Consider the following 25322-nt stretch of genomic DNA (forward strand, 5'->3'; position numbering starts at 1 on the left):
TTGCTCTTTCTGAAACTCCACCTTCAGGAAGTTAACACATCAACATTTTTACCAGCATTGCACTGAGAAGGAGGTTGTACAATGAGCTAAGTAGATGTGCAGTTCCACCAGATATTTGCTAATTACTGATGACTAGTTTGAAGGAGCTGAGTGGGGAAGTCGTGGGGGAAATGGGCTCTGCGAGGCAGAAACTTGATAGCTTGAAAACTTAGCCCTGAGGAGGAGCTTCATCCATGGAGGCGGTGCCAGATCCCTCCATGTGTTTTGTACAGCTTAATGGTTGCCATGGGAGATTCAAGAATTTCTCATAATCATGTGTGCATGCAGTTCACTGAGCTTGTTGCAGTCTACCCACTTTATGTTTCTTTGGTTAAACTATACTTAGACTATAATGTCTATACTTAGACTATAATGATTAGATTAACACAACTTTATATTGTGTTTTCTCGTTTGGGTTTCCCTCTGCTGAATGTATTGCAGGCCTATACGACACAAAAGCCCAACACCAACCGGCCTTCGAGCAAATAATTTTTGACGGATTCGGGTCGGGCTCGGACCATAAATCTAAACTCTACTATGAAACACATAAAAACCGGGACTGTAACTTTTTTCAAAAGAACAAAACCAATATCATGAAGCTCTTTTCTCAAAGGATTTACCATTTTTTCCTTCAAATGGCTGAGATCCAGCCAATAAGCTTTCTGTTGGCGGACAGGAGAGCTCTCTGATAAGGAGAGTGAATTCCCTCCCTGTTAACACGACATGCAGGTTTCCTCCATCTGTTTCCCTTCTAAAGATGAGTTTCTGATTCAGCACAGCAGGTGCTCTGTGGGCACAATGGTAAATACACACACACACGCACACACACATAGCACAATGGCACCCACCCACCACAAAGCCTGGCTAAGTGAGGAACACTCATAGCTAAGCTGTCCTGCTCTTTGTTATTGTCCAGACAGACATTGGGCACATGGACAGTGGGCCGCAGCTCAAGAAGGCAGGACCTATTGAATAAGTCTCAGAGCAACCAAAAATATCAATTGTTGTATTGTATATCTATTGTATGCGATAGATCAACCAAAGTGATGTGGACTGGATGAAGCTAAACAGAATGACCAAGTCAAAGTTCACACTCAAATCTAACTATCTCTGCCGAGACTTCAGCAACGACGATCCCAGACGCTCTCTGTCCAATCCAACTGAGTTTGAGATATTTTCCAAAGAAGAAGAGAAAAGTTGTAGATGTGTGAGACTTTTCAGATTCTTATTGTACACAATTTCCTTTCTACTTCACAACTATGCGGTACATTGTCTTCATTTTAGTTTTTCATTGTTTTATGCAGTATTTATGGACTATTAATTTTATTCTGTTTTCATACACCATTTCTCTTTGTGACTGTCTTTCTTGAGTCAATACTCCAACATTGCTGTTCTCCTGCGCGTTATATGTTTGCACACATACAATAAAAATTTTCCTTTTCCTTTTTTTATTTAGTCCCATAAAAACTGAATAAAATAAGTTACATTTGCTGTTGTTACATACGAGAATCTGAAACGTTTTTAAGGCCATGAAAACTTTTCTAACACACTGGACTTTGAATGAGTTTTTCATGATCAATGGCGACACACTTGGTTTTATTGGCCGTGTCCCACCTGAGGTCAGCACCCCACAGTCCTTTCTCTTTATCGCTAGCTACACAAGTTAGGCTTTTTTAAACGACTGTGCAACATGATGCTTATCTTCCAGCAGATTTTTGTGTTAAATATAAACCCATTTCCATGTTTTTGTCTTTCTCAGCTCCATAGGGGATTGTCTTTTGTTCAAATGCCCAGAGTGTCAGTTTGGATCAGCGATGGTTATGCAATAGTATGAAGCAAAAACTCCATATTTGGTTTTCCCCACAATGAGCTCTCATCACAGTACAAGCATGTATAAAACAAACCTATTGTTATTTGTCATCTATAATGAAGCAGTTTATGACAATACTGGTAATTACTGATTTATTATCTTCTTTGCCATTGAACAATTTTACTAATATATGGTTAGTATGTGGATGCTACCATCACCATCCACAAACCTGCATAACCAGGCAGATGATCTTGACTAAAATTAACGTCTTCCATTAAATAGTAAGGCTGACTTGATCATTTTGATCTCGGCAATCAGAAGAAATCTTGCTAAATTATTTTACATCTACAAAATGTATGAACTTCTTAGAATAATAAAATATACTGATGTGTATTTCGCTATAGGGTGTGTTGTACAACATACAACTATGCAAGAACTTTTTGCCATGGGGGTCAAAATTTCTGTTTTTCCCCAAACTTAATGATCGGCAACTCTTTAATCCTCTGCACACACATTATGAGAGACCAGGACTCCTATTGTTCAATGAACACATCTTCATCAATGCAGACAGAGAGTCTGCATAGATTAGAATCAGATCAGGTCTCTTTTACGTAGCAGTGGAGCTTATGAGCTGCACTGTATGTGTGGCATAAGTTGCAATGCTCATGCTAGAGAAAGGATGATACTGAAGGTTTGTTTAGTTAAAGTCACATAGAAACTGAAGATATAGTTTATACATTAGTGTTTCTCAAGTATGAGACTCAGGATACAGATGAAACGATCTGATATCAATATCAGCATTGGCCCTAATAATTCAAAATATTCTACATCGGGTATTGGTGACATTGTGCCCGATCCATAAGGGCAGATCTATCTATTGCACTTTCTCAACCTTTTGAAAGATGGTTTGCTGCAGATTATTTTTACACATTTGACCAAGACAGTCAACCTATCGTCTTTGTCAGTTTCTTTCTCATTTGTTTAACTCCTAATCGCACTGACTAAACAAATCATGTTCTTACATGTTTGGCCAAGCTTGTTAAGTTATTTGTGTATTTAAATTTGCTGTACTGGTGCAGAGTTATTAAATACATTTGTAATACAGTACATTATGTCTGTGTTTTAAAAAAGAAATGTTTTAAGTCAATTCAGCACTGTTTTTCTGTTGGATCGGTATCGGCCCATACTAACCCTGAGATACCTGTATCGGTATCGGAAGTGAAAAAAAGTGGATCAGTGCACAAACACCAAAAGTTCTGTAGGACCCGAAGTACTTTGTAGCATCACATGAAACAAAACAGAAATGAAGAAAAACAACACAGAAGACAAAGTAACAATGAAGTCAGCAGCAACATTCTGCCATATCCTCCCACTCGTCTCCCACACAAACCTAACAAAAACACACAAACAAGTCATTTAAGAACTGTATTAGCTAGCATGTGACATGAGTCAGCTTGTCCCACATCTCAAACTGTGTCAGATTCCAACTTGGCTTATCAGTTCAGCATTCACTAGATTGTCAAGTGAAGAACACAATAGCTTTAGTGAAAGTTGAAAGGCGGCCTAGTGACATGTCAACCAAATCTAAAATCACAGACGAATCATCACAGCAACGCTCCGTATCTGTTGCTACTTCATGCCACATGTAAGCGATCTGATGAGTGATTCTGTGGGTGGTGCTTCTGATTCAGCTGGTTACATCCACACTGTGCTGTTCTTGTACTTTCCGTGCTGTACGCTGGCTCCTCGGCCTACTTAGTTGTTTGTCTGTACTTTGAAGAAATTGATGCAGTCAGGCAGCAGTCTGTGAGGTATTTTATGATTACAGAGTCATCCATATCAGCAGCAATGGATGTGATACCTCTGACAAACTTAATTACTTCCAGGGTTAGTCGTAAAGTTGATCTGATCTGACTGACCAGTTCCAGGTCAAAAACAAAGTAAAACCTGCTCAACTTATCTTTTAAAACATGAAGTTGCACTGCAGGGTTTCCCCTAGTGTATTATAAGCCTGGTGGCCCGCCATGCTTTACTAGCCCCGCCGCCAGACTAAGTCTTGCTTGTTTACATTTCTAGGAAAATGAAATTTAAAAAAAGTTGTTGTTTTTTTTTTAAAAGCCAGGCTGCAAGCGACTGTTTATCTCTCACTCAAACTGGACTCAGGCTGACCTGTATGGATATTTACCTCATCCTACTGTGAGGAATTATGATCCTTTGGAGAACTCTAGGTAAGAGTTTAAAACCCGTCGCGTTAGCTCTGGTTGTGCAGCTAAATGTGAACCACAGGAATAACTTGTAGCGAATTCAGAGGTGCGTTGTGGAGTGGTGAAAATGATTTATCTTTGTGAACGAACAATTATATGCAGCGTTTACATCTCAACACGCTGCCCAGCGTGTGGCTCTGTGTCTGTCTTCCCTGTAAAGTTTATATCTGTGGTCCCGGTTGGCCGGAGCGTTTGTGGATAACCTCATCATGCAGGTTCAGCCCGGTGAGAAGCTTTAATGCTCTCCTCAGAGTCACGCATCACGCAGATTTTATGTCATTTTATTATTATTTTTATTATTATTTTTCGGTTACACAATGCATCAAACCATATCAAATGCGTTGTCTACTTAGAGTTAATACTCACAGCCGCACGGAGATCTGAGAAACTCATCCCATAAACTCGACCAACCAGAATAGTTTCTGTGACGCTTATTAAAAACTCAACAGACACGAAATGGAACAGCGCTACTAAAGCCACATTAGCAGCATTGAATTCAATCTCCCGTTTGTTGCGCATCTCTGCGTAGTGCAAGGGATTACCTCATCATGCAGAGCCGGTCCAAGGCTGTATGAGGCCTGGAGCAGAATCTGACTTAGGGACCCCTTTTGTTGCTAAAAAACATCAGCACCTCTAACAGCTTCTGTGTTAGATTTAGTGAAATATGGGAGAAGGGAGTAGTTTAATTGGTCAGCCTAAAAAGCAATAAGTTATCATCACAGTTTACTAATTTATATTTGTAAATTCAAAGATTAAACTCACAGCATCAGATTGTTGCTATGGTAACAAAACAATCTAACTATGAATATTGTTCGTTGAAGTTTTACAAAGTAAACTTGCCAGCTCCTTAAAATCTTGCATTTAAATGTTAAACAATTTAAAGTCATTTAATTTATGTATGCCTAAACAATTGAATAAAATTTAACAGCATTTATCATCTCAATAAACAAGTGTTACATTTATGTATCTTTGGTCTGTTTTAAAATATTAGCATTTATGGGGCCCTTGAAGCCCTTGGGGGCCTGATGGAGCCGCTGACTTAATTTGGATTAAACAGAAGTGCAAATTTATTGTTTTTAGACTAACTGTGAATTTAAATAGCATTTCACTGGAGATCTTTTCCCGTAACATATAATTACACAGTAATACTTTTACATTTCCTGTCAACTTAACATCTTTTAATACAAAACACGGTGGACCGCCTCGACGCCCCGACCACCGGGCTTAGCAAGTTTTCTGGGGGAAACCCTGCACTGGCATTTTTGCTTTGACTGGTGTGATGTGCTCTATCTTCCTGGTTTTAGTGAGCAGCAGTGTTATGGTTCAGCTGCAGCTGTCAGGCTGGGGGTTTTTTTTTCAGCAGACCTGTGAGGACACTGTTGCAGTAATCAATAAGACTAAAGATAATCTCATGGATAAGTTTCTCTAGATCTTGCTGCAACATTAGTCCTTTAATCCTGGAAATGTTCCTCAGGAGATAGAAAACTGACTTTATAACTGTCTCTATGTGACTCTGAATGTTCAGAGACACATAAAGGCACCATCCTGTGTTTCCTGTGTCCTTTACATGAACTGAGGCAAACAGGATTTCTTTGAACAATGACTTTCTACTTACGTTGCTTTCAGAAAGGTCAAATTTGTTAAATCCATGACTAAATCTGGCCCAGTTTACAGATTTCTTCACCTGAGCTTTTGATCTTTGTAGCATATGTAGAGTTACCAAGGACATTGCTGATTCTCTGACTAAATCTGGACGTGATCTGTTAGTAAATGCATAACCACAACTTTTAAGTTTTTGGTGGTGCTATGTTCAAACAGTTCTATTTTTGGGTGTTAAGAGCTTGTGATATTAATTTATAAATTAATCCTGCTTCCAAAACCTATTTTCTCTTCATGCTGCTGTTTGTTCAATAGACTGCACTGGATTTTATTTAGGAATACTAAGGGGATGCAAGCTACAGAGTTTGAATTTTCATCAGTAAAATGTATTCAAAACAATTTATGATATTTCTTGCACTTTAGAATTAGGCATACTTTTGTTTTGGTTCATAATATAAACTCTAATTACATTAAGTTTGTTCTTCTAATGTGCACAAATATTCCCAGATTCAAAGGGTTTGGATACTTCTGCAAGGTCGGGTCCCATTAAGATCAAACCAGAGACTTACCGGAAAGTACAGCAGTAACGCCCCAAACAAGATGGCTTCCAGCAGGATGAGACCAGAAGTACGGATGCTCTGTTGTAAAGGAAGAACAAAAAGAACCTTCATTAGTTAGTACATGACGGGAGACAGCGAACGTTTGAGTACTCTGCAGCATGAGAAGTCGCAAGAGACTAATCCTGTTTGCAGAGCCTCTAATCTGGCTGTTTTGTTTTTGCAGAAAAACAAAGGATTTTTAAAAACATTTTCATATTTAACCTCGTGTATGGGCTTCAGTGTTTGTTTCACATTCAGCAACTTAATTCTTAAACTGTGCTGTCTAAAACCAAACTCTCCGATTCAGCCGTAATGAGTACCGATTTGCATTTCAGTTTCTTTCCAGGCAAAAGCAAAAAAAATAAAAAATAAAAAAAAAATACAAAAAACAAACAAAATAATTGCCTGTTTCAAAGCAAACAACAGAATAAGGAGGGTTTCAGAATATATATTTATTTAACGTCTTGTATTATCTTGAAGCACCACGGGGGAGGGTGGAGGGGGGAAATGAATTTTTCTGGGTTGCATTTAATTATCCATATAAAACTCACTGAGGACTTTGCTGCTGTGTGATTCTAAAAGCCCCCAGGGACGTTTTTTTTTTTTTTTTCTTTTGTGGTAAATTGAAAGGAAGCTGGGAGATTCTGAGGGAATAACACAGATGATCTATAATTAGCTCACTTATAAAAGTTCCAGCTCATATTCGCCTGAAGGCTGGTTGGAGTCGAGCTACACTGGGAGGATCTTGTGTTTAATTCATTTCTGCTGCCAAAGAGCATCTTATGCAACAACTTGAAACAAGGCCTTATGTGCAGTGGATGTTAAATATTTGTGGATTAGAATAATATTAAAAGTACTTGATAAAGACCCTTTGTTCTTTAGGCTAAGGATAAAGCACTAAACACACTTGGCTAATTGTATATTTGTCTTAAACTACATTCATTGCTATTTGCTGCACACCTCTGTGTCTAGATTTGATCTGCAATTAGTCATTTTTGATTGGCCTTAATGGTTTTTGGCACTTAGGAGAGTGGGAGGTTGATGAACTGCAGAATGAGAGCAGATTTGGAAACTTTAAATCACAACTCTTTTTAAAAAAAGAAAAAAAAATTCTGATGTAGATTTCTGATGTAGAAATAAGTGTTGAGATGAGCCATAGCATTTGTTCTGATTAGCCTCTGTTTGCTTGAAAAATAAGAAGTTATGAGTAGAGGCAGGAAGAGGTGCACAGAGAAATCAGTGACTGCAAGTGACTGATTTTCAGCGTGACTGACCAGCCGACTGCACCAAGGAGAAAGAAGTGACTAAACGGTAAAATGTTTAAAGTCATGTCACAGGATGCACAGCGTTACATGAAACCACTAAAAAGGAAATGGTATTTTCTAGTTTGCTGTTTCTTCAGGCTGTGAGAGAAAGCAAGACTTTCAACAGATAACAGCAAGGCTGAATGGCGTGCAGCAAAAGTTGCTCTTTTTTATATACATTTTGTTCCTTTTAAGCTCTCGATCTCTGTCTGTCATGATACATTTTAGATTCAGAATTGTTTGGAAATGTCTGTGGTAATGTAAGGATCTATATTTTAGAGAGTCCAAAGTGCAGCTGGGTGGCTGTTTGTAGTCCCTGGAACAATTTTCATTCAATGAAGACACATATTTGTCCCCCAACAAATACAGATGGATAGTTTTTGCTATTTTCTCGGGCGAGATTGTCACAGAAAATTTCAAATGCTGAAAAAAAAGTCTTTGTCTTTTTTTCATTTTACTTTCATTGTAAATAGGGCCACAAATATCCAGTATTGCTTCTCAATACAATGATTGAGAAACAGACCTATTTATTAAACCTGGCTAAAAACAAGAGTGATCCATATGCAGTTATTTTTGCAGAAATTAGCTTAATGATTTTTTTCTAAACAAGCAAAATAGAACACATTCAACGCCCCAAAATTAGGAATCTGTCTGCTTTCCTTAAAAAAGGGGAGAAACCCTAAAAGACCCTTCATAGCGCTTATCTATAAGGATTTACAGGTGAGTTGTCTGCCTAAATCAGACAACTTTGTTTCAATTAAATACTGGTGAGAAGGTGAAAAAAAATATGTTTTTTTTATTTTTATTTTTTTTCCTCTGATACTTTTCAATTTGACCCATGTGACAAAATATTTGGACCACTGCAGTGGTCTACATTTTGCAGAATGAACACAAACACAAAGAGTACTATTTATGTAATGCTAGCTAACTTAGCCTGGCCATTGCCTTCCTAAGCAATATTACTCAATTCTCATCTCCCTTCATTGCTCCATCTAGACTTTCTCCCATTAACTGTGATTGTTCAGGTAGAATTTCAAAGAATCAGCAATAAGACAAAGAAGTTGTGAACGATGATGTCGATTTCGTAGCGGAGGAAGTGAACAAAGTTGTTTAGTCCATGTTGGCCACGCCTCCAAAATTTGAATCGACATTAACAGCCGCCTCATTTGGATTGGCGTAGGCCATTTCCACTGAGCTTCATAAAGTCCAACTGGCACATCACAGACAAACCTTAGTGATTTGGTAAACTTTAAAACCTCAACAGAATCCACGTCTGCAGCAAGCATTCATTTCTTAGTAGCCTAAAGTCCAGACACTCTAGATAAAGCAGAACATAGAACAAGGCCTCTGTTTTTTACCAGGCTAATGCAAATCGTGCCAATCACTAAGATAAGATTGTAAAAATAATTTGAAATGTGAACTCTTAATTCTATTGTCTATGATTGCTCTTGATATTCGTCTGCTCCTAATATAAATAATTAATGCAACTCAACACAGGAAGGCTAGGAAACAAACAAATCCGAATTTACTTTAATCATAACTGGCAGATCAAAGTTTGATCATGGAGCCTCTAGTTATAAACCCAAAGTCTGATCTTTGACTGCATCTAAGTTTAGCTAAATAACCCAAAGCAACATCTGAAACAAGTGGAGCAAGTGAAAGTGTAAATGGCCTCCACTTGTATAGCGTTTATCAAGTCTGAGGACTCCAAAGCACTTTCCAATGTCACCATTCACAGCCCAAAAGAGTTGCATTATGAATCAAAGTGAACTTCCAGCGTTTCCCCCCCCCTGACGCCCCGCTGTCCCACTCACCTTGTTCCTCCTGAAGTGGTAAACCACCAACATGCTTGCCAGGTCCAGCATCATGCACAGGCCCTGGAAGGAGGCCACGGCGAGCCGCAGTCCGCCGTCCTCCTGCACCAGGCAGGGGGTGTCGTCTTGGCAGTACTTGCAGCCCTCTCTGCACGGCAGACACTTGTTGGACATGTCAGACGTCTCGTCTCTGTAGGAGCTGTGCTCCCGGTCTGAGGGAGGGAGGACACGTTGATCATTTCCTTTAAATCTCGACAGCTTTGCTTCACACATGCTAACGAGGTTCGTATTCTACCACGTCTCACGGCTAATATACAGTAGGATTTTCAAGGATTATTAGTTCGTTTATTCTCATTCCACTGTGACTTCTTCAAACTGCTCGGTTTATCAGTTTAGGAGATTAAAAATCATTAGCCCAATGAATCCTAGAGCCCCGGGCGATGATTAAAAGAGCTCCGTTTTTAATTAAGCAGACAAGGTAACAATGAATGAAAAGAGGATAAAACACGATGAAACTGTCCTCGTCATCCCGCTGCTTTTAATAAGCTTTCTCAAACCAGCACCTGTCATTTTTTGATTTGTTAATTAGCTCTACCTGCAGAGAATAGTGTTGCATTTAACATCATCATCGGTGAGTATTTAGAACCCGTAGATTTAATAAAGAACATTTAAAGATGCTGAAAAAACATTTATAAAACTGATCCTGATCCAAGAAGTCCCACTGTAACTCTGGCGGAGAATTGTTCCACAAGAATGTGTTAAACATCCAGACATAATCAATACCATTGGTTCAGTTTTTTTATTTTTTATTGCAATGTATTAATTTTAACAAAGTGATTTGATTTTTGCAGAGAGCGCGACTAAGTCTAAGACTTTCGTAAAGGAGAGGGCAGAAGGTAATCATAATGAAAAATTGGCACTGTTTTTGCTGCAAATCAATGAGATTGTTTATCTCTAACCCTCGTCTTTCCAGAGAGTTTAATTTGTGCCAGCCAGCTGCGATCTGTATGCGAATATCAGATATAGAAAGCTGCCCTATCTATACTTTAGTTTTTAATTTTTTTGCACAAAAAGGCTTTTCTGCCAATGAAAATAATTTAAGTCTAGCCCAGAAAAACAGTGAAACATTTCAGGCGATATTTAATCAATGGAAGAATAAGAAAGCAGTTGTGTAAATAGTAGAGGTATATTTGGAAAATGTGCACTGGGAATGGAAATAGTCCTGAATATAGCCAGAAAATGTTAGCACCCTATCCTGTTTACATTCTGACCTCAGTATTTGACATCTAAAGGCACAGGTGTTTGTGTGAAAATATAAAAGACAAAAGTGTCTGGGGCTAACTTCCCCCAATATTGGGACTGAAAGCAACTTTTAGTTCAGAAAAGAACTATAATCGACCTTTGTTAAAGTCCTAATCCCACTACAGTGTGAACAATATAAAGCATATCTTGGCCAGAGAATATGATTCAGATTGTTGAATAGTTGTATGGAGGTTTTGTTGAAATCAATAAATACAGTTCATGAAGGGATTGACGAGAATTCAGGTTGGTCTCAGGATTTGCAGATGTTTGGACATTTTATAGTTCTGGACTTTCTTTACAAAAAGTCTGCAAATCCTTAAAACGTCTTAATTTTATATATCTAAAATGAATCCCTTAAAATGACTTCAATTTAGGAAAAAAATGTAAGCCTTAAATACTTAATGACAGCTCTTAAATTTTGTCGAGGCAGGACTATTTAATCTTATTTAAGTTGTTTATATCTGTCAGGCTAAAGTTTGAGTCTGTTCAGACCTGTTCATTGTGTTCTGACTTGAGGAAGTTGAGGCTGCCACTAACTCTCAGTTAATAACCCTTGCTAGCTAGCTTTTCTGCGTCTATTATGGGCAAGTACAAATTTATCGCCGGTTGGGCAAAAACATTCATTTTTGTCACTGACTCACTTCTGTTGCCACCCGTACTCAGGAACAGCATCATGACCTGCTTTGTGAACGTAGCTTTGGTGCAGTAATCCTGTTGAGCATGCTAGCAATACCAGCAGCAAACATCTGTTCACATATCAGCCCTTAAGGTCAGCTGCCCTGCAACTTTGAGATGTGTTCCTGGGTCTAACTCACCTGAATCAGATGGCTAAATTACCTAGCCATCTGTCAAGTTCTCCAGAGTCCCGCTAATGACCTAATTATTTGACAGATGTGTTGAAGGAGAGACACTCTTAAAGTTGCGTCTCTCTCCAGTCTTAAGGACTGGAGCTTCAGACTCCTGGGAATATAAAACTGTGGTTCTTCTGCAGGAGTGCATTGGTAAAAAGCTAAAAGAAATGGAAAAGTTTTGCCTTCTGCTATCATTTACCAGCCTTCTGCTGGTAAATGGGTCCTGACATTTTGTCACTTTCCAATTATGCTAGCAGTGAGTGCTTTAGAGTGAATCGAAACAAGGGGGAAAAATCAAAGAGAAAATCCAAAAGCTACCTGATAAATGTTTAAGAAACAGTGAGACCTCATATGCGTGCAGTGACAGAGGTGATGAACAGCCAAGCTGACAAATGGCAGGATGATGTATGAAATACAGACACGGGGACCAATGCGATGACAGGAAATAATTTAAAACCAGCGTCGAGGCAATGTCTAAACGAAAAGCACAATAAGGAAGGAAAAGAACTCACAAGGGACTCAAGGAGACCAGAAAATACAAGAGAAAGTCATTAAAGAAGAGCAAACAAGACTTGAGAGAAAAGCACCAAGCAGCTCTGTCCTCAACTGAATGTCTAACTGCTAAAAAAAAAAAAACAAGATAAAACTGACTGAGTTATGTCTCCATGATAAGATGTTCTGGAAAATTTAAGACAGAAGTCAGTGAAGAAGCTGAATTATGTCAAAAACATCATTATTGTTGTGAATCTAAAGATCTGCTGAGCTCAGCTTTAATCAGCAATGTTTTAAAAGGGCTGCATTGTGTGTTTTCCAGCCACATAGTGGCATTTTATAGCACAACCAGGTAACTATGTTACCTTCAGTTGTTATAAAAATGCTATATATATCAAATATGGCTCAAAAGAAATTTGACTTTTTAATTTACCGCCTTGAAATTGAATTGAGCCTCTGTCTCTTTAAGAGACTCCTGCTCGTCCTGAAACTCCGCCTCCAGGAAGTCGTCTCAACATGGCTCCTCTACTACCTGAAGCCGAACCTCAGAGGAGGAGCTCCGTCCTTGTAGGTGGAGCTAGGTCCACACACACGTTTTGCACAGCTGAATGGTTGCCATGGACATTAAAGGTTTTCTAAAACATGCATGAAAGAATCAAGGCAAGACTCCAGGTATGTTTTTGATGAGGGAATAACATTACAACATTACATGATGTAAAGCTAAAATAAGTTGATCTATCCCTTTAAATGAACTCTAACTTTCAGGACATTGCAAAGAAAGACCGAGGGAAGGTTATCCATAGGCACCCTGCATTTCTTTCAGCTTGTTGCCAGGGAACAACATAAAACCTGTTCCCACTTTGATCTACTTTTTTTCTTTTGCAAAGAATAAAACTCAGGTTTCAGGCAGGAAAATCAACATTGCAATCAGCTGTGACCAAGAGATGGTCTGCATGGGGGTTTGGGAAATGACTGTCTTCCAAAACAGAGTCTCTTGACTACTTGCCTCATCAAGAGTCATTATAATAAACTATTATAATTATATAAAAAATTGCAATGGAAACAATATTTTTGCATCACACAGTCACATGATCAACAGCCAAACGTTGCCACTGACGGAAAGATGACAGGAAGTGGTAGGAGGATCATGATAACGTGTTTTTTAATTACTTATGGTGTGAACAAACTTATTTACGTGTGATTCCAATTGCGTTTTTTTAACAAATGCAAAAGTGTGCGTACTTTGTTTTTTATATTCAGAGGAATATTAAAGTTTTGTGCACATTTATAGTGGAAAAGCTGCTTTTGAGGCGTTGCCTTAACACTACGCGAAGCCTCAGTTTAATTCAAATGTTGCAAATTAACCTATCATAAACTTACTATGTTATCTTGGTGTTCTGAGGAATTAGAAATAATAATAATGAAAAAGAAAATTACTACATTTGACTACTTTCTAAAGCAGAAGTGATAAAATGTTGAGCCAGAAAATTTCTGAGCATCGTAATATTTAGCAAATAGTGGTAATTTAACCTCAAACAGGAAAAGGTTAATTTAATATTGGATATTGAGAGAAAACAAAACACTGTGTAAGGGTGTGTGTAAATATCTGGTTTTACTTGTGTTTGTTTTATACACCTGACTGCCCATTTGTGCTGTAGCGGGTCACAAAGTCGCCTTGCCAATGTGAACATTTTTGCTACTAAAGGGAAAATCCACAAGTAAATTTCTATTTAAACATTTGCAATAATTTAACCCAATGAGATAGATTTTTTCCACATTTAGTCACATTAAAACCAACAAAGTTTTAAGATTTTCTATGGAATCGTATTCTGTAGATCACAAATAACTCATGACTGTCAAGTGGGAGTAAAAGGATATTAGGTTTTCTATTTTATTAAATAAATAAAAATCAAATTAAACATTTGGTATATAAATATATATATAAAATTCAGTGCCACAAAATAGAGTCAACAATCATTGTACTGAAAATTAAGGACATGAAGGTTGTGGTTGTAACAGGGAATATGGTGGACAAGGTTTGAGTTAAATGTCACTTTTTCCCCTTTGAGAGTCCAGACCAACTCGTCATACAATACCACAGTAAGCAAAGTCACAATCCTTTTAGGACTTTGAAGTTTCCCAGCTGTAGAAGCCAAGCACACACTTTAAGCTTTGAAAAGAACATCAGATAAAGGGTATACCTGTCAGCTATAAAGGAGGGTTGTGTTTCTATTCTGTGAGTTACAATCAGTCTTTTGATCTGGCAGCAAATTGCACAATGCAGGTTCTTTTTAATTATTATTATTATTATTATTCTTTATTTTTATAATACAATGAGATTTGTAACCTACTTTTAAAGCCATTGAGCGCCACTCGGCTCGGATGGTAAAATCCTTTCCTGCACTGGCACTTGTACTTGTCCAGCACAAATCCGTGGCCGCCAACGGGAGTGCACTGCAAGAACAAAGACAGAGAGAGAAACACAGCGGATCAAAATGAGCACGGCTGTCTTTGGAGATCATGAGAAAGCGTGTCGCAGGAGGGAGCAGGGATGAGGGTGAGTCTGGGGCGATGGTTACTGATCTGGCGTTCTGATAAGAAGGTTGGAAATCCGTGCTCTTTATGCAGCAGTGCTGCCTCTGTGCAGCAGCCTCCAGCAGAACGTTTGTCTGCTGCATGTCTGCTGTTTGGATGACTGTGTGCTCTCGTCTTGGCCTTGAGCAAGTTTGGATGTGAGAAACAAGCTATTTACCTCACTGGCTGAGCCAGTCCTCTATATGCTGCTGGAGAGAGAAGAAAGGATCCACTCAGCGTCAAAGTGTTTCTGATTTAAAGATCGGCGTCTTCTTTAATGTGCTTTTCCACAATGGAGGAACATCCACATACACCTTTATAGTCCAGATTAAATACAGAAAATGTATATAGCAACAAGTCTTCATAAAAGCAATAAGTAGCAGAACTAAACAAAACAAGGGTTAAAACGATTAATCGGACTAATCGTCATGAATTGTGATGAATTGATTATTTAAAATAATCGTTAACTAACTTAGTAATTGATTGATCGTTTATCTCAGAATCAAAAAAGATCATTTGCTGAAAAAAAAACACAACATGTCAAAGCAGCCAAAACTGTAAAAAATACATATATATTTTGCATTTAAGGTGCATTTGTAAATATGTTTCAGCCAAAACTCCTCAAGTGGCAGATTTACCTTCATTTGGTTCAAAATCACCAAGGGAATACTGTTATTGCATTTTAGACAATCATTTTTATATGATAATCATCAGAATAATCAATAAATTAATTGCTTATTAAAATATTTGCAGCCTTACAACATATCAGGTATTGTTTGATGTTTGTGCATTTTTTTTTTGGCTGTCATTTAAAATGACAAATTGAATATGGTCGTGATCAGGGGTTGGTCAGGTCTTCTGCAACATTATGACCCTGAAGCATCAGCTGACTACCTGGATAAAATTAAATTCCATCAGTGAACGTCTTCTTCGCTGACATCTACAGGCATGTCTGCAGACGTTAATGCGAGGAGCCATCGAGCTTAAATTGTGCAGGAGCTGTTCAAGGAGCTTTTTTGGACGCGACTTTCACACATGGATTATCCACCACAGCCCGATCCTTAACCCCATGAAAATTACTGGAGAGAGTCGGTCCGTAGCGGTATGACTGTCCCATCATCTCTACAGCATGTAGATGGAAAATGAAGGCAACTCTGGATGGAGCATAAGGTTAATGTAACGGTTACAGGGTGGATGGACGCCATGACTAAATCTGAAGGCAGTCCAGTGAAATATCAGAGTGCGGATTATTTTTGTCATCGCTCACTAACAACGTCATTCCTGGGTCTGGATGCTACGTATAATGGAGGGAAGAAGGAAGTCAGCAACTTTCAGTGTTAGAAAGGTTTGAAAATTGTCTCATTGTGATTCTGTGAGTCTGGATGGATTAATAATGACTTTGGCACCTTTTTCTGACTAACACATGACAATAACAACAGACAATAATAAAGATATTAGTCAATGATATTTTTTCTGCTCTATTCTTAGATCGGGACATGAAATGTTACTTTTTAAGATAATTTAGGTGGCTTCATGATTTTAGAAAGATTTATTTTTGTTAAATCTACAAATCAGTATGGAAAAGAATTAGGGTCACTGAAAAAAAACAACAACTTTTTTCTCACTATTCTCAATTTAATCTCATGAGATCAGAAGTGACAATTCTTTTTTTTTTCAATGGCCCTATTCCTCTTCCAAAGGTCAGATGTGAAATTGGACCAAACATATGCCTAATTAAAGTTGATTTATGATTGAATAATGAAGACAATTGTTTTTTTTTTCCTCAAAGACAATGTTGGTTTGGATAACTGTTTTTCCTTTAGCAAATGAAATAACTGTTTAAAAGCAGATTTTTAGATTTTCTCCGTTTAGCTTTGTCTAATATAAAAATGTGTTTAATGCCATAATCCATTATTTTGTTACAAAAAAAAGCAAAAACAGTGGAAATCTACCCATACAATGCAGGCTGCAAGCTTTCTTTCTTCTCAATGAAGTGAAAAATACACCTTGAACAAAGGGCGCCACATATCACACATAACACTGAATAACCAAAGCCCCTTCCACACTGATTGTGATCTTTTTTCCCACTGCAGTGTTTAGTCTCAGTAATGAGCTTGTTTCAGGCATGTTATTGATTCTCCTACATCTTCTACACTCTCCTCTGCAGAGCAAAAGCTGCAGACGCCCCGCTTGCAAACATGCCCGACATCAGGGGAAATCACTGGGCTTTGCCAAGGAACCGGGAAACTAATTAATATCTAAATTAGGAATTAGGGGTTGTTTGCAGATTTTTAGTGCAGCAGTAAAAATTCCGGCTTGAGTCGACAACCGGGGGAGCTGCATAAGCTCGCTGACCATCTGGACCACAAACATCCAACACATTCGCACACAGTACAGAAAAAAACAGTGGGCCTGCATGACAAAGCACTGTGACTGAATAATTCATTAAACATTTTTCAATGAATGTTCTTAAATGGTGCATTTCATTTTACAAAAATATGTTTTTGACATATTTGTTAAAACTGTCACCCTGTTGTGACACTATGATATGAGACGAGTAATCTGTGGAAAGATGAGCAAATAAAACAATCCAATCAGAGCCTGACGGCGCGTCTTAGTGTTGTCTATCAACCTTGTGAATGTGCTGCTCAATGTGCGAATAGCATACAGACAATTTATCATCGGTTTATTCATCGTCATTGGTGGCCATGCTAGCTAGCTTTAGCATTGGCGACAGACTCCTGCTGTGGTAAACCAGCGGTAGCATGACTGACAGCATTAAGTCCCTCCTCCTTGCTCTGATTGGTTGTTTTCTGACAGAGCGGTGTATTTGTTCAGATAACAGCAAGACCATAGGGAGAAGGCAGAGGAGCTCGATCTTTTCACAGGTTATCTGTCTCATACTACATTGTCAAATATATATACATATGAAAAAACTTTTTTTTTTTTTTTTTAATAAAAGTCACATACTGCTGGTCTCCACAAGAGAAGCTGCTGTAGAACATCACTGAGTCCCAGAACAGAACAGAAGTAAATATCTACCACTAACTGAGGACACAAATATCTGAGTTATTCTAGAGACGTATTCTTCCTTCATCTTCCATTTAGAAAAATGCATACTGGTAGATTTGTGCCCAGGAAGAACTTTGCATGCTGAAGGTCCCTGCAGAACGTCTGCACAGATCTTTTGTTTTTTTGTTTTTTTCATTTCCGTTTTTTCCCCAAAGCTGACAAACAGCCTCATATCTCCAAACTGGGAAGCAGCAAGCGAGAAGGAGGTGCTGCAGAGGGTGTAAATGTCTGGTCTGGAGAGTAAACAGTTGGCAGGATAAACAGACACTAAATCAGTGCTTGATTGTTGCATGAGAGAGGGAAGGCAGACATGAGAGTTTTGATGCCTCCATTATTTCCATTTTTGCGAGAAATGATGCAACTGTCACACGTCGTGCCGTTACCCTAAAAAATATCATTGAGCTGGAGCTTCACATCAATACGCAATAAATGTCTGAAATGTAAGAATGATCCAGTAGTTTTTTGTGAGGAAACTGTTTTTATCTTCTCATTAGCATATTAGTAATATTTTCACATTGTCAGCGGGTAAACGGTGTTAAAAGGCTAAATCTTCATGCTGGGTGAAAGTGAGGATGGATTCAGTGACGGTGAGAGACACACTAAATGTCATGTATCACGTTGCCAAACAGTGCTGTTGTCATAAACAGTTGTGAAAAAAAAGGACACCCTAAAATGTCTATATGTTGTGATATTTGGATTTTTAATACTTCTGGAGAAATAGTAAAACAAAAAAGGAATTCCATGAAAATGTTCTTTAAAAATTAGATTCTAAAATTGAATTATTTAGGCATGAAGAGGACGTGTCTGGCAGAAACCACGTAAAGCAGTACGGGAAAATAATCTTAGACTGGGAATGAAGCACGGAGGTGGGAGTGGCATGGTATGGAGATGCTTTGCTGCAGCAGGATTCTACTGAACATGGGTGTGTTTTAGGAAAAATGTAAAATCACCTAAAAAAAATCTAATCTGAAGCAGAACAGGATCCTGCAACATGATAGCGACCCAGTAAATTCATCAAGGACTGGACAAGAGTTAAAAGAGATGGATGAGAATTAAGAAAGACAAAGTCTGAGTCATAGTGCAGATTTTAATCTCACCAAAATGTTTGAGGTAACTGAGAGAAAGACCTGAATGAAAGCTACAAGAAGAAACCTGGGGTGCAAAACACATGGCATCTTTAGCTTACAACAAAGTTTCAGCAATCCAGCTGAATTCAAACTGTATGTTAGCCTCTGAGTGAAATTTCCAATTTCCTTCGACTTCAAAGCAAGTGTTGTTGGAGCAACACTAGCACAGGACTCCGACTGATAAGTGATACTGAAACTAAAAGATTGTCTTCAGTGCTATTCTGAAAATCACTTCAAAAATAAACATATTTTCTAACTGAGAACGTATCTGAGGACGACTCAGAGAAGCACACCAGAATTTATTATGAACATCATCTTCCGCTTACTTCAAAGAAAGAGAGGACTCATTAATATGATATGCCCAGGGATTCTGGGGTGGGCAAAAAAATGATATATGAGGTTTATTTTAAGACTTTATTGCTTCCAAGGAAACACTACCACTTTCTTTCTGTCCTTCTTTCTTTTTTTCCTTGCACTCAAACTACCTGCTACAAACACAGATATCTGAAATTGGTTTTCCAAACACAAATACAAATGAAATACAGACAGCACGAACATCACACTTTAAGACGTGCACTTTGACTCAGATTAATTCAACCTTTGGCTCTCCGCTGTCGGCTCAACTGTGGTTCCTCCAGTGTCGCCTTTCCAGCAGAAAACCCAATTAACCATGTAGCAACCCACAAAGAGGCACTTGTAAAGGGCAGGAATTAAGCAGCACCAAGGCCAGCCTGAAACAGTCGTTAAACACGTCTCAGGTTGATGGATTACGGCAGGTTCAAGGCGAGAGGAGCATTTTCCTTTCAGAGAATGGTTAGGGTTACATTTGCTGCAATCCCTTAGTTTGACAGAGTTCAGGGCATTCAGAGAAAGCTAAAATGTTTGATATATTTGTACAATATAAAAGTAGTCAGGATGATTTTTTTCCCCCCTATAAACGAAACTCTGTCTCAGAAATGAAAGCTGAGCTTTTCATGATGACCTGTTTACTTAGATCTGAACAAGTACTTTTCCTGTTCGCTTCCATTATTTATAAGAGAAAACAGTCAACCACTGAAGATCTCTCAATCTCCAAGAGAGAAGACAAACTTTTTTGCATATTACAAAGTCTCTGGGCTCTGTGGAGAATTAACCGTTCTCCATGCTGAGTTCTTGATGTTTTGAGGTTTGAGTCACTGAGTTGAATTCAAAAATTAAATTTATTAATACCAAAATACAGCCAGTCCATTTCACATGCTACTTTTAAGAGGTAACAAGACAAAATGGCACACAAGAAGGGGTTGTGATCCCCTTTGTCAGCCTCTTCCTAAATTACACCCCAAAGAGAGCATTCCCTTTCTCCTAGTATCCTGTAATATTATCTTTGAGGGTGTTTCCTAACATGTTATTTCTTTTACCTTTAGCTTAGCAGCTAGTTAACAGAAATAGAAGGGAAACACAGAATTATTTATTCTTAACAGCTACAAAAGGACCACACAAATCATTGCTAAACCGAAGGCGCTATATTTTCCTTTGTAGAAACACGGCCTGATGAATCATCCCCCTGCATCTCTGCTGCATAAAATTACCTGGGCTGTTTGCAGGTTGACCTTGGCTGTGACAGCCTAATGTCACCACCTGTCATCTACTCCACCAAACTCACCTCAGCCAATTTTACTGTGGCGGTAGCAGTGAAAAGGTAGGGTGGTTTCTATGAACAACAAGTACTCACAAGGAACTGCAGTGGAGAAAGTTTGAATATCTCTCAGAATAAACTGAAGCAAATAATAATAATAATAATAATAATAATAATAATAATAATCTCTATTGTCTATAAATGCAGGTGGGAATTTGCCTTTGTCTTTGCATGGTGGTTAAAAAAAACACAACACATAGTAAACAAGATCACAAGAGAATCACAAACTTTCAAACCAGCAATGGACACAACTTCAGACCTGAACCCAGACCAAGTGGCCACTTATTTACGTCTGAAGTGGCAACGTGGAGCTGGGAACGACACCAAACCAAAGAAATAGCAGGATTTCTGCCAGTGTATTATAAGCCTTGTGGGCCACCAGACTTTACTTCCCACCCCACCAGGCTGAGCATCATTTGTATACTTTAGATAGGGTTTTTAGCTTCATGGGCTGTTATTTTCAAATTATGATGCCTGCTCATGCACCTCCAAATTTTTGTAGCTTGTAGCCACTAGTGGACTGCCCTGACGCTCACTACCACCGGACGTAGCAGGTTTTCAGGAGGAAACCCCAAAATAGTGTTCTTTGTGGTGCTTAATATCAGTTCTATTAGCAATATAAGCTGAAAACAATTTCATTTTATTGATTCCAAACATATTGTCACCTTTCTAAAATAGTGGCCAAAGTCAGTTTTACTAAAAGTGATTTTTTTCCCCCCATTTTTGCCTGAATCATCTTTTGGCACTAAAAGTAGTATTGTTTCTTTTTTTAACTTTGTGTTTCTTTTCCCCCAAAATCCCATAATCTTTTGGGAAAACATTTTGTTAGGTCATCATTTTAGGAAGGTCATGATCTTATGATCTTCACTTAATTACTACATTTGAACCAGATGTCTACATACATCATAAATTTAATTTTCTCACTGTTTTAAGTTACACTAAAGTCTTCCTATTTTAGGTCAGTTGGTTTGCCAAAATTATTTCTATTTGCTAAATTCCAAAAGAATAACCTCAAAAGAACATTGTATTATTTTCTTCAAATTGTCTTCAAACAGCTGAGAGGAAGTGATTAGAGAAACCTATCATAAAGTAGAGCTTCATCAGTGACAGTCATCCTAGGTGCACAAATAAGCGTTACCATAGATCCTTCCTCCCAGCAGCTATAAGACTCTATAACCACCAACAATAATAATAATTAATAATTTTACAGTAATATTTTTCTTATGTTGTAAATTATGTCAAAGCTTTTTAAGCAGAGGAAAACAGCCAACACATCAGAAAGACAGTTATGGACGCCACAACAACGTACAGCCGTCATACAGCAAAACATATAGATTCTGTATTCCAGAGACGAACTAAAAGTGCAACATCAGATGTTGGAAATACTTGAAGAAATGATCAAAGCAGATAAATCAAAGTCAGATAAAGTGTAGCTTTAGCTAGAGCAACCTGGCTGATTAAACTCCATAGAGTTTAATGGCTGCAAAGGTGAAATTCAACTTTACAGCAGATTTGATCATCCATCTTACTGCTCAAGTAATATTATAGCACTTGAAATCTTGCTCAAGAAACGGCCACAAAGTTTTACAGGGCCCTGAAAAAACACCAGTGGGTTTCTCATGTTGGAAATGTAATAAATATAGTAATATATCTGGTTTCTTTTGCCAGAAGCAATCTGCAATTGAAAAAATAAACTATCTTTACATTTATTATAGAACAGTGTTTTTCAACCTTTTTTGAGCCAAGGTACATTGTTTTAATTGACAAAATAACAAGGCATACCACCGACCAAAAATGTAAACAAAGATACTCTGTAGCCACCTATATTACATGTAGTCATTCTTATCAAAGTGTCTTGAATAGGAATCAAACACAAAAATTAATTTTTATCATATTTTAGATTTATTATTTCAAATTGCCCTTAACATGTCCACTTCAAAAATACACCTGAACAGTGCGACAACACTGTCGTGTTAATTTTCTTGTTTTAATGTAAAATGCTCTGTACCTACTGCCATCTAGTGATAATAAAATTACATGATTACGCCATTAGTCAGTACTACAGCAAAGACACTCAAAGATGGCATTATTTGCAGATAATTAATTCGAGCGCACCATACTATAAAACTGTACTTTCAAATTTTTTGAACCCCCCGGCCCCCTGGAAACTTACATAAATCAGCCGCACCGGGCTACAGGCCGCTGGTTTCTCTGCCGCTCTCGGTTTCCCATAAGGACCCAGCAGAGGACAGCAGAGGGCTGCGTCCTAATAACTGCTGGATATATTAAGGACGCAGTTCTCCGTCTCCAAATACGGTTTAATTCACGCAGAGTTTACGTGCAGCGGCTTTATTTCCCTCCTGTACTGCCAGATCGATACTCCTCAACTTAGAAGCTGCATCATATGAGTTTGAAAACATTTCTCCGTCGTGCCTACTGCTAGCATGTGCTTGTTCTAAATTAAAATTAGAGCGTTCTTCTTTGATTTCCAATTTTGACTTCCAATGATTCACTTCCTGCTAAAGAGCCCCCTGGTGGTTGAAGAAAAATTCACAGAAAAGCCGCATGTTCAAAGTGTAGGAAAAAAAGTAGCAGCTTATAGTCCAGAAAATATGGTAGGTGAAATTGGATAATTTCCACGGCACACCTGACGATCACTCACGGTACACTAGTGTGCCGCGGCACAGTCGTTGAAAAACACTGTTATAGAACACCTTTATGTTTGCTTGGCAGTCTGACGTGCCAGTTTTTGAAAATTTTCCTCACCAAGCAATTGGACATGAAATTGTGAACATGACACTATAGGTGGTAGCTAGCAAGAGAGAAAAAGAGGCAGAGAATGAGAGGGCACCCTTTGGAGATCTATAAATACACTGGAAGCAATAAACCCTCAAAGCATTACAATCACTCCGTCTCCAGAGTACAGGAAGCCGCCTGCTGTTGTTTCACAGAGAATCTACTGAGCACTGAAACACCGGAGGACAGAAGACCTTGGTCTGTCTGGAGTATCTCCAGCTGAGCTTTCATTACAAATGTGCACAAAACTTTGATAATATTCCACTAATGTTGAAAAAAAACCAACATATTTTCGCAATTGCAGTGTTTCCAGTATTATAAATCACTTTAATAAGTGTGTTCGCGCGATAAGTCGTTAAAAAATACGGCGCCATCCTTCCACTTCCTGTTGTTTTCTTCATGTTTTCTGACTGCAGTAATGGCCGGTTGTTGATCATGTGACTCGAGTGATGCGGAAAAAATGTTTCCGTTGTAGTTTCGCAAGATATGCACATTTTGATGCAGCCCAAAATCTACCTCATTCTAGTGCAAAAACATGAGTTTTTTTTTCAATTAAGCAAATGTATTTTTGTAATTCCAGTTTGTGCAGGTTTAAGATAATGACTGAAGACGCTGGGCTTCCTATCCTAGTCATGTTGTTAGTTTTTACACATTTTGGGTTGTAATTTTGAACTGATTTAAAAAGACGTTCCAATAAAATAAGCTGCCAGAAAAACCTGTCAGGAGTGAAATGTTAAACTGAGGGTGCTGTGGTGGCACAGGGGTTTAACACAACCCACATATGGAGGCCTTAGTCCTTGACGCAGCTGTCGCAGGTTTGATTCCTGGCCTGGCAACCTTTGCTGCATGTCTTCCCTCTTCTCCCACTTTCCTATCACATAAAGGCCACTGGAGCTAATAAAATCTTAAAAAGAAATGCTAAACCGAGTGCTGGGCGATGTAGCCTAAAAATAAAATCTCTGATATATTTTTCATTCCAATTTAAAATCTTAATACATTTTTTTTTCTTTCTCCTTTCTTTTTAAATTACAAATGACAGAAAATATTTTTGTTTATATTTCAATCATCCCTTCTAAGAGTTTACCTGAATTCAAAGTCCAAATAAATACAAGCTATAAAACATGATTCTAAAGCAATCATGTTGCTTTAGAACATGATTGCTTCTAAAGCAACATGTTTGCTTTAGAAGGTACTGGGTGCCCAGTACCCAACTGGCACCCAGTGCCCAGTTGGGTACTGGGTGTACCTAACTGGGCACACCCAGTACCCAGTTAGGTACTGGGTGTGCTGACATCACTCTGAGTTACTGAAACCCAAGCAGTGGATTGGTGACTAAAAAAAAAAAAAACATTTCCCAAAAATTAAATCTTCAAAAACTCGATTAACCGATTAAGTCGATATATTTCCCTGCCCCAGTTAAACTTATGTAGGATTTTAAAACTTATGAGATGGGCTGCAGATATCTGGCTGGGCGGTCCCTGCAGCTCTTCACATGGCGCTGAGCTGGGGGGTTTCTCTCAGTAAAGATATGATGGCTGCTATAGAGTTGACAGTCTTTCATTGGCAGCCGTTAAACTGCAGGCGTTAGATTAGAAAGTGAATAGTGTATGTTTATGGAGCATGAAACCTCCCTGGTGACTGTGACCCTCTTACTCACACACATTTTTCCTTCTACTTCAGCCTAACTAAGGATTACCAGTAGATTAGTGGGGGAAAATGCTAGATTTGGCATACTGTTCGGAGTTTTATATGTAAATTTAAAAACAGCAAAGAAATAAATTAACATTAACAAAAGAAAATACTGGTAGCAACTTTTAGACCCAAAACAGGAACGTGCTGCGATCTAAATGAAGCAGCAGGTTTAACTCACTTCATCCGTATAAGCATCACTGATAGTGGCCATGTTGAGGTTTTGTCTTGCTGAAAATGGACATTTTGTCCATTTTAGTAACAAGTTTGGTTTATTTTTGTGATCATTGTTCTGCTGGGCCATTCTTTGTTCCT

The 25322-nt window shown here is 38.3% G+C and overlaps 1 protein-coding gene across 1 annotated transcript in view; it reads right to left on the reverse strand.

The window, feature by feature from the left end:
* LOC103129206 (probable G-protein coupled receptor 158) overlaps nt 1-25322 on the reverse strand; it is a 79020-nt gene that overhangs the window by 30418 nt on the left and 23280 nt on the right. Inside the window, exons 3-5 of the mRNA XM_007540206.2 lie at nt 14426-14528; nt 9430-9641; nt 6282-6350 (exon numbers count right to left, since the gene is read on the reverse strand). Of these exons, the coding sequence (XP_007540268.1) occupies nt 6282-6350; nt 9430-9641; nt 14426-14528 (384 nt within the window). The remainder of the gene's footprint in view (nt 1-6281; nt 6351-9429; nt 9642-14425; nt 14529-25322) is intronic.

Source organism: Poecilia formosa, unplaced genomic scaffold, assembly GCF_000485575.1.
Source record: "Poecilia formosa unplaced genomic scaffold, Poecilia_formosa-5.1.2 Scaffold524, whole genome shotgun sequence".
NCBI lineage: Eukaryota > Metazoa > Chordata > Actinopteri > Cyprinodontiformes > Poeciliidae > Poecilia > Poecilia formosa.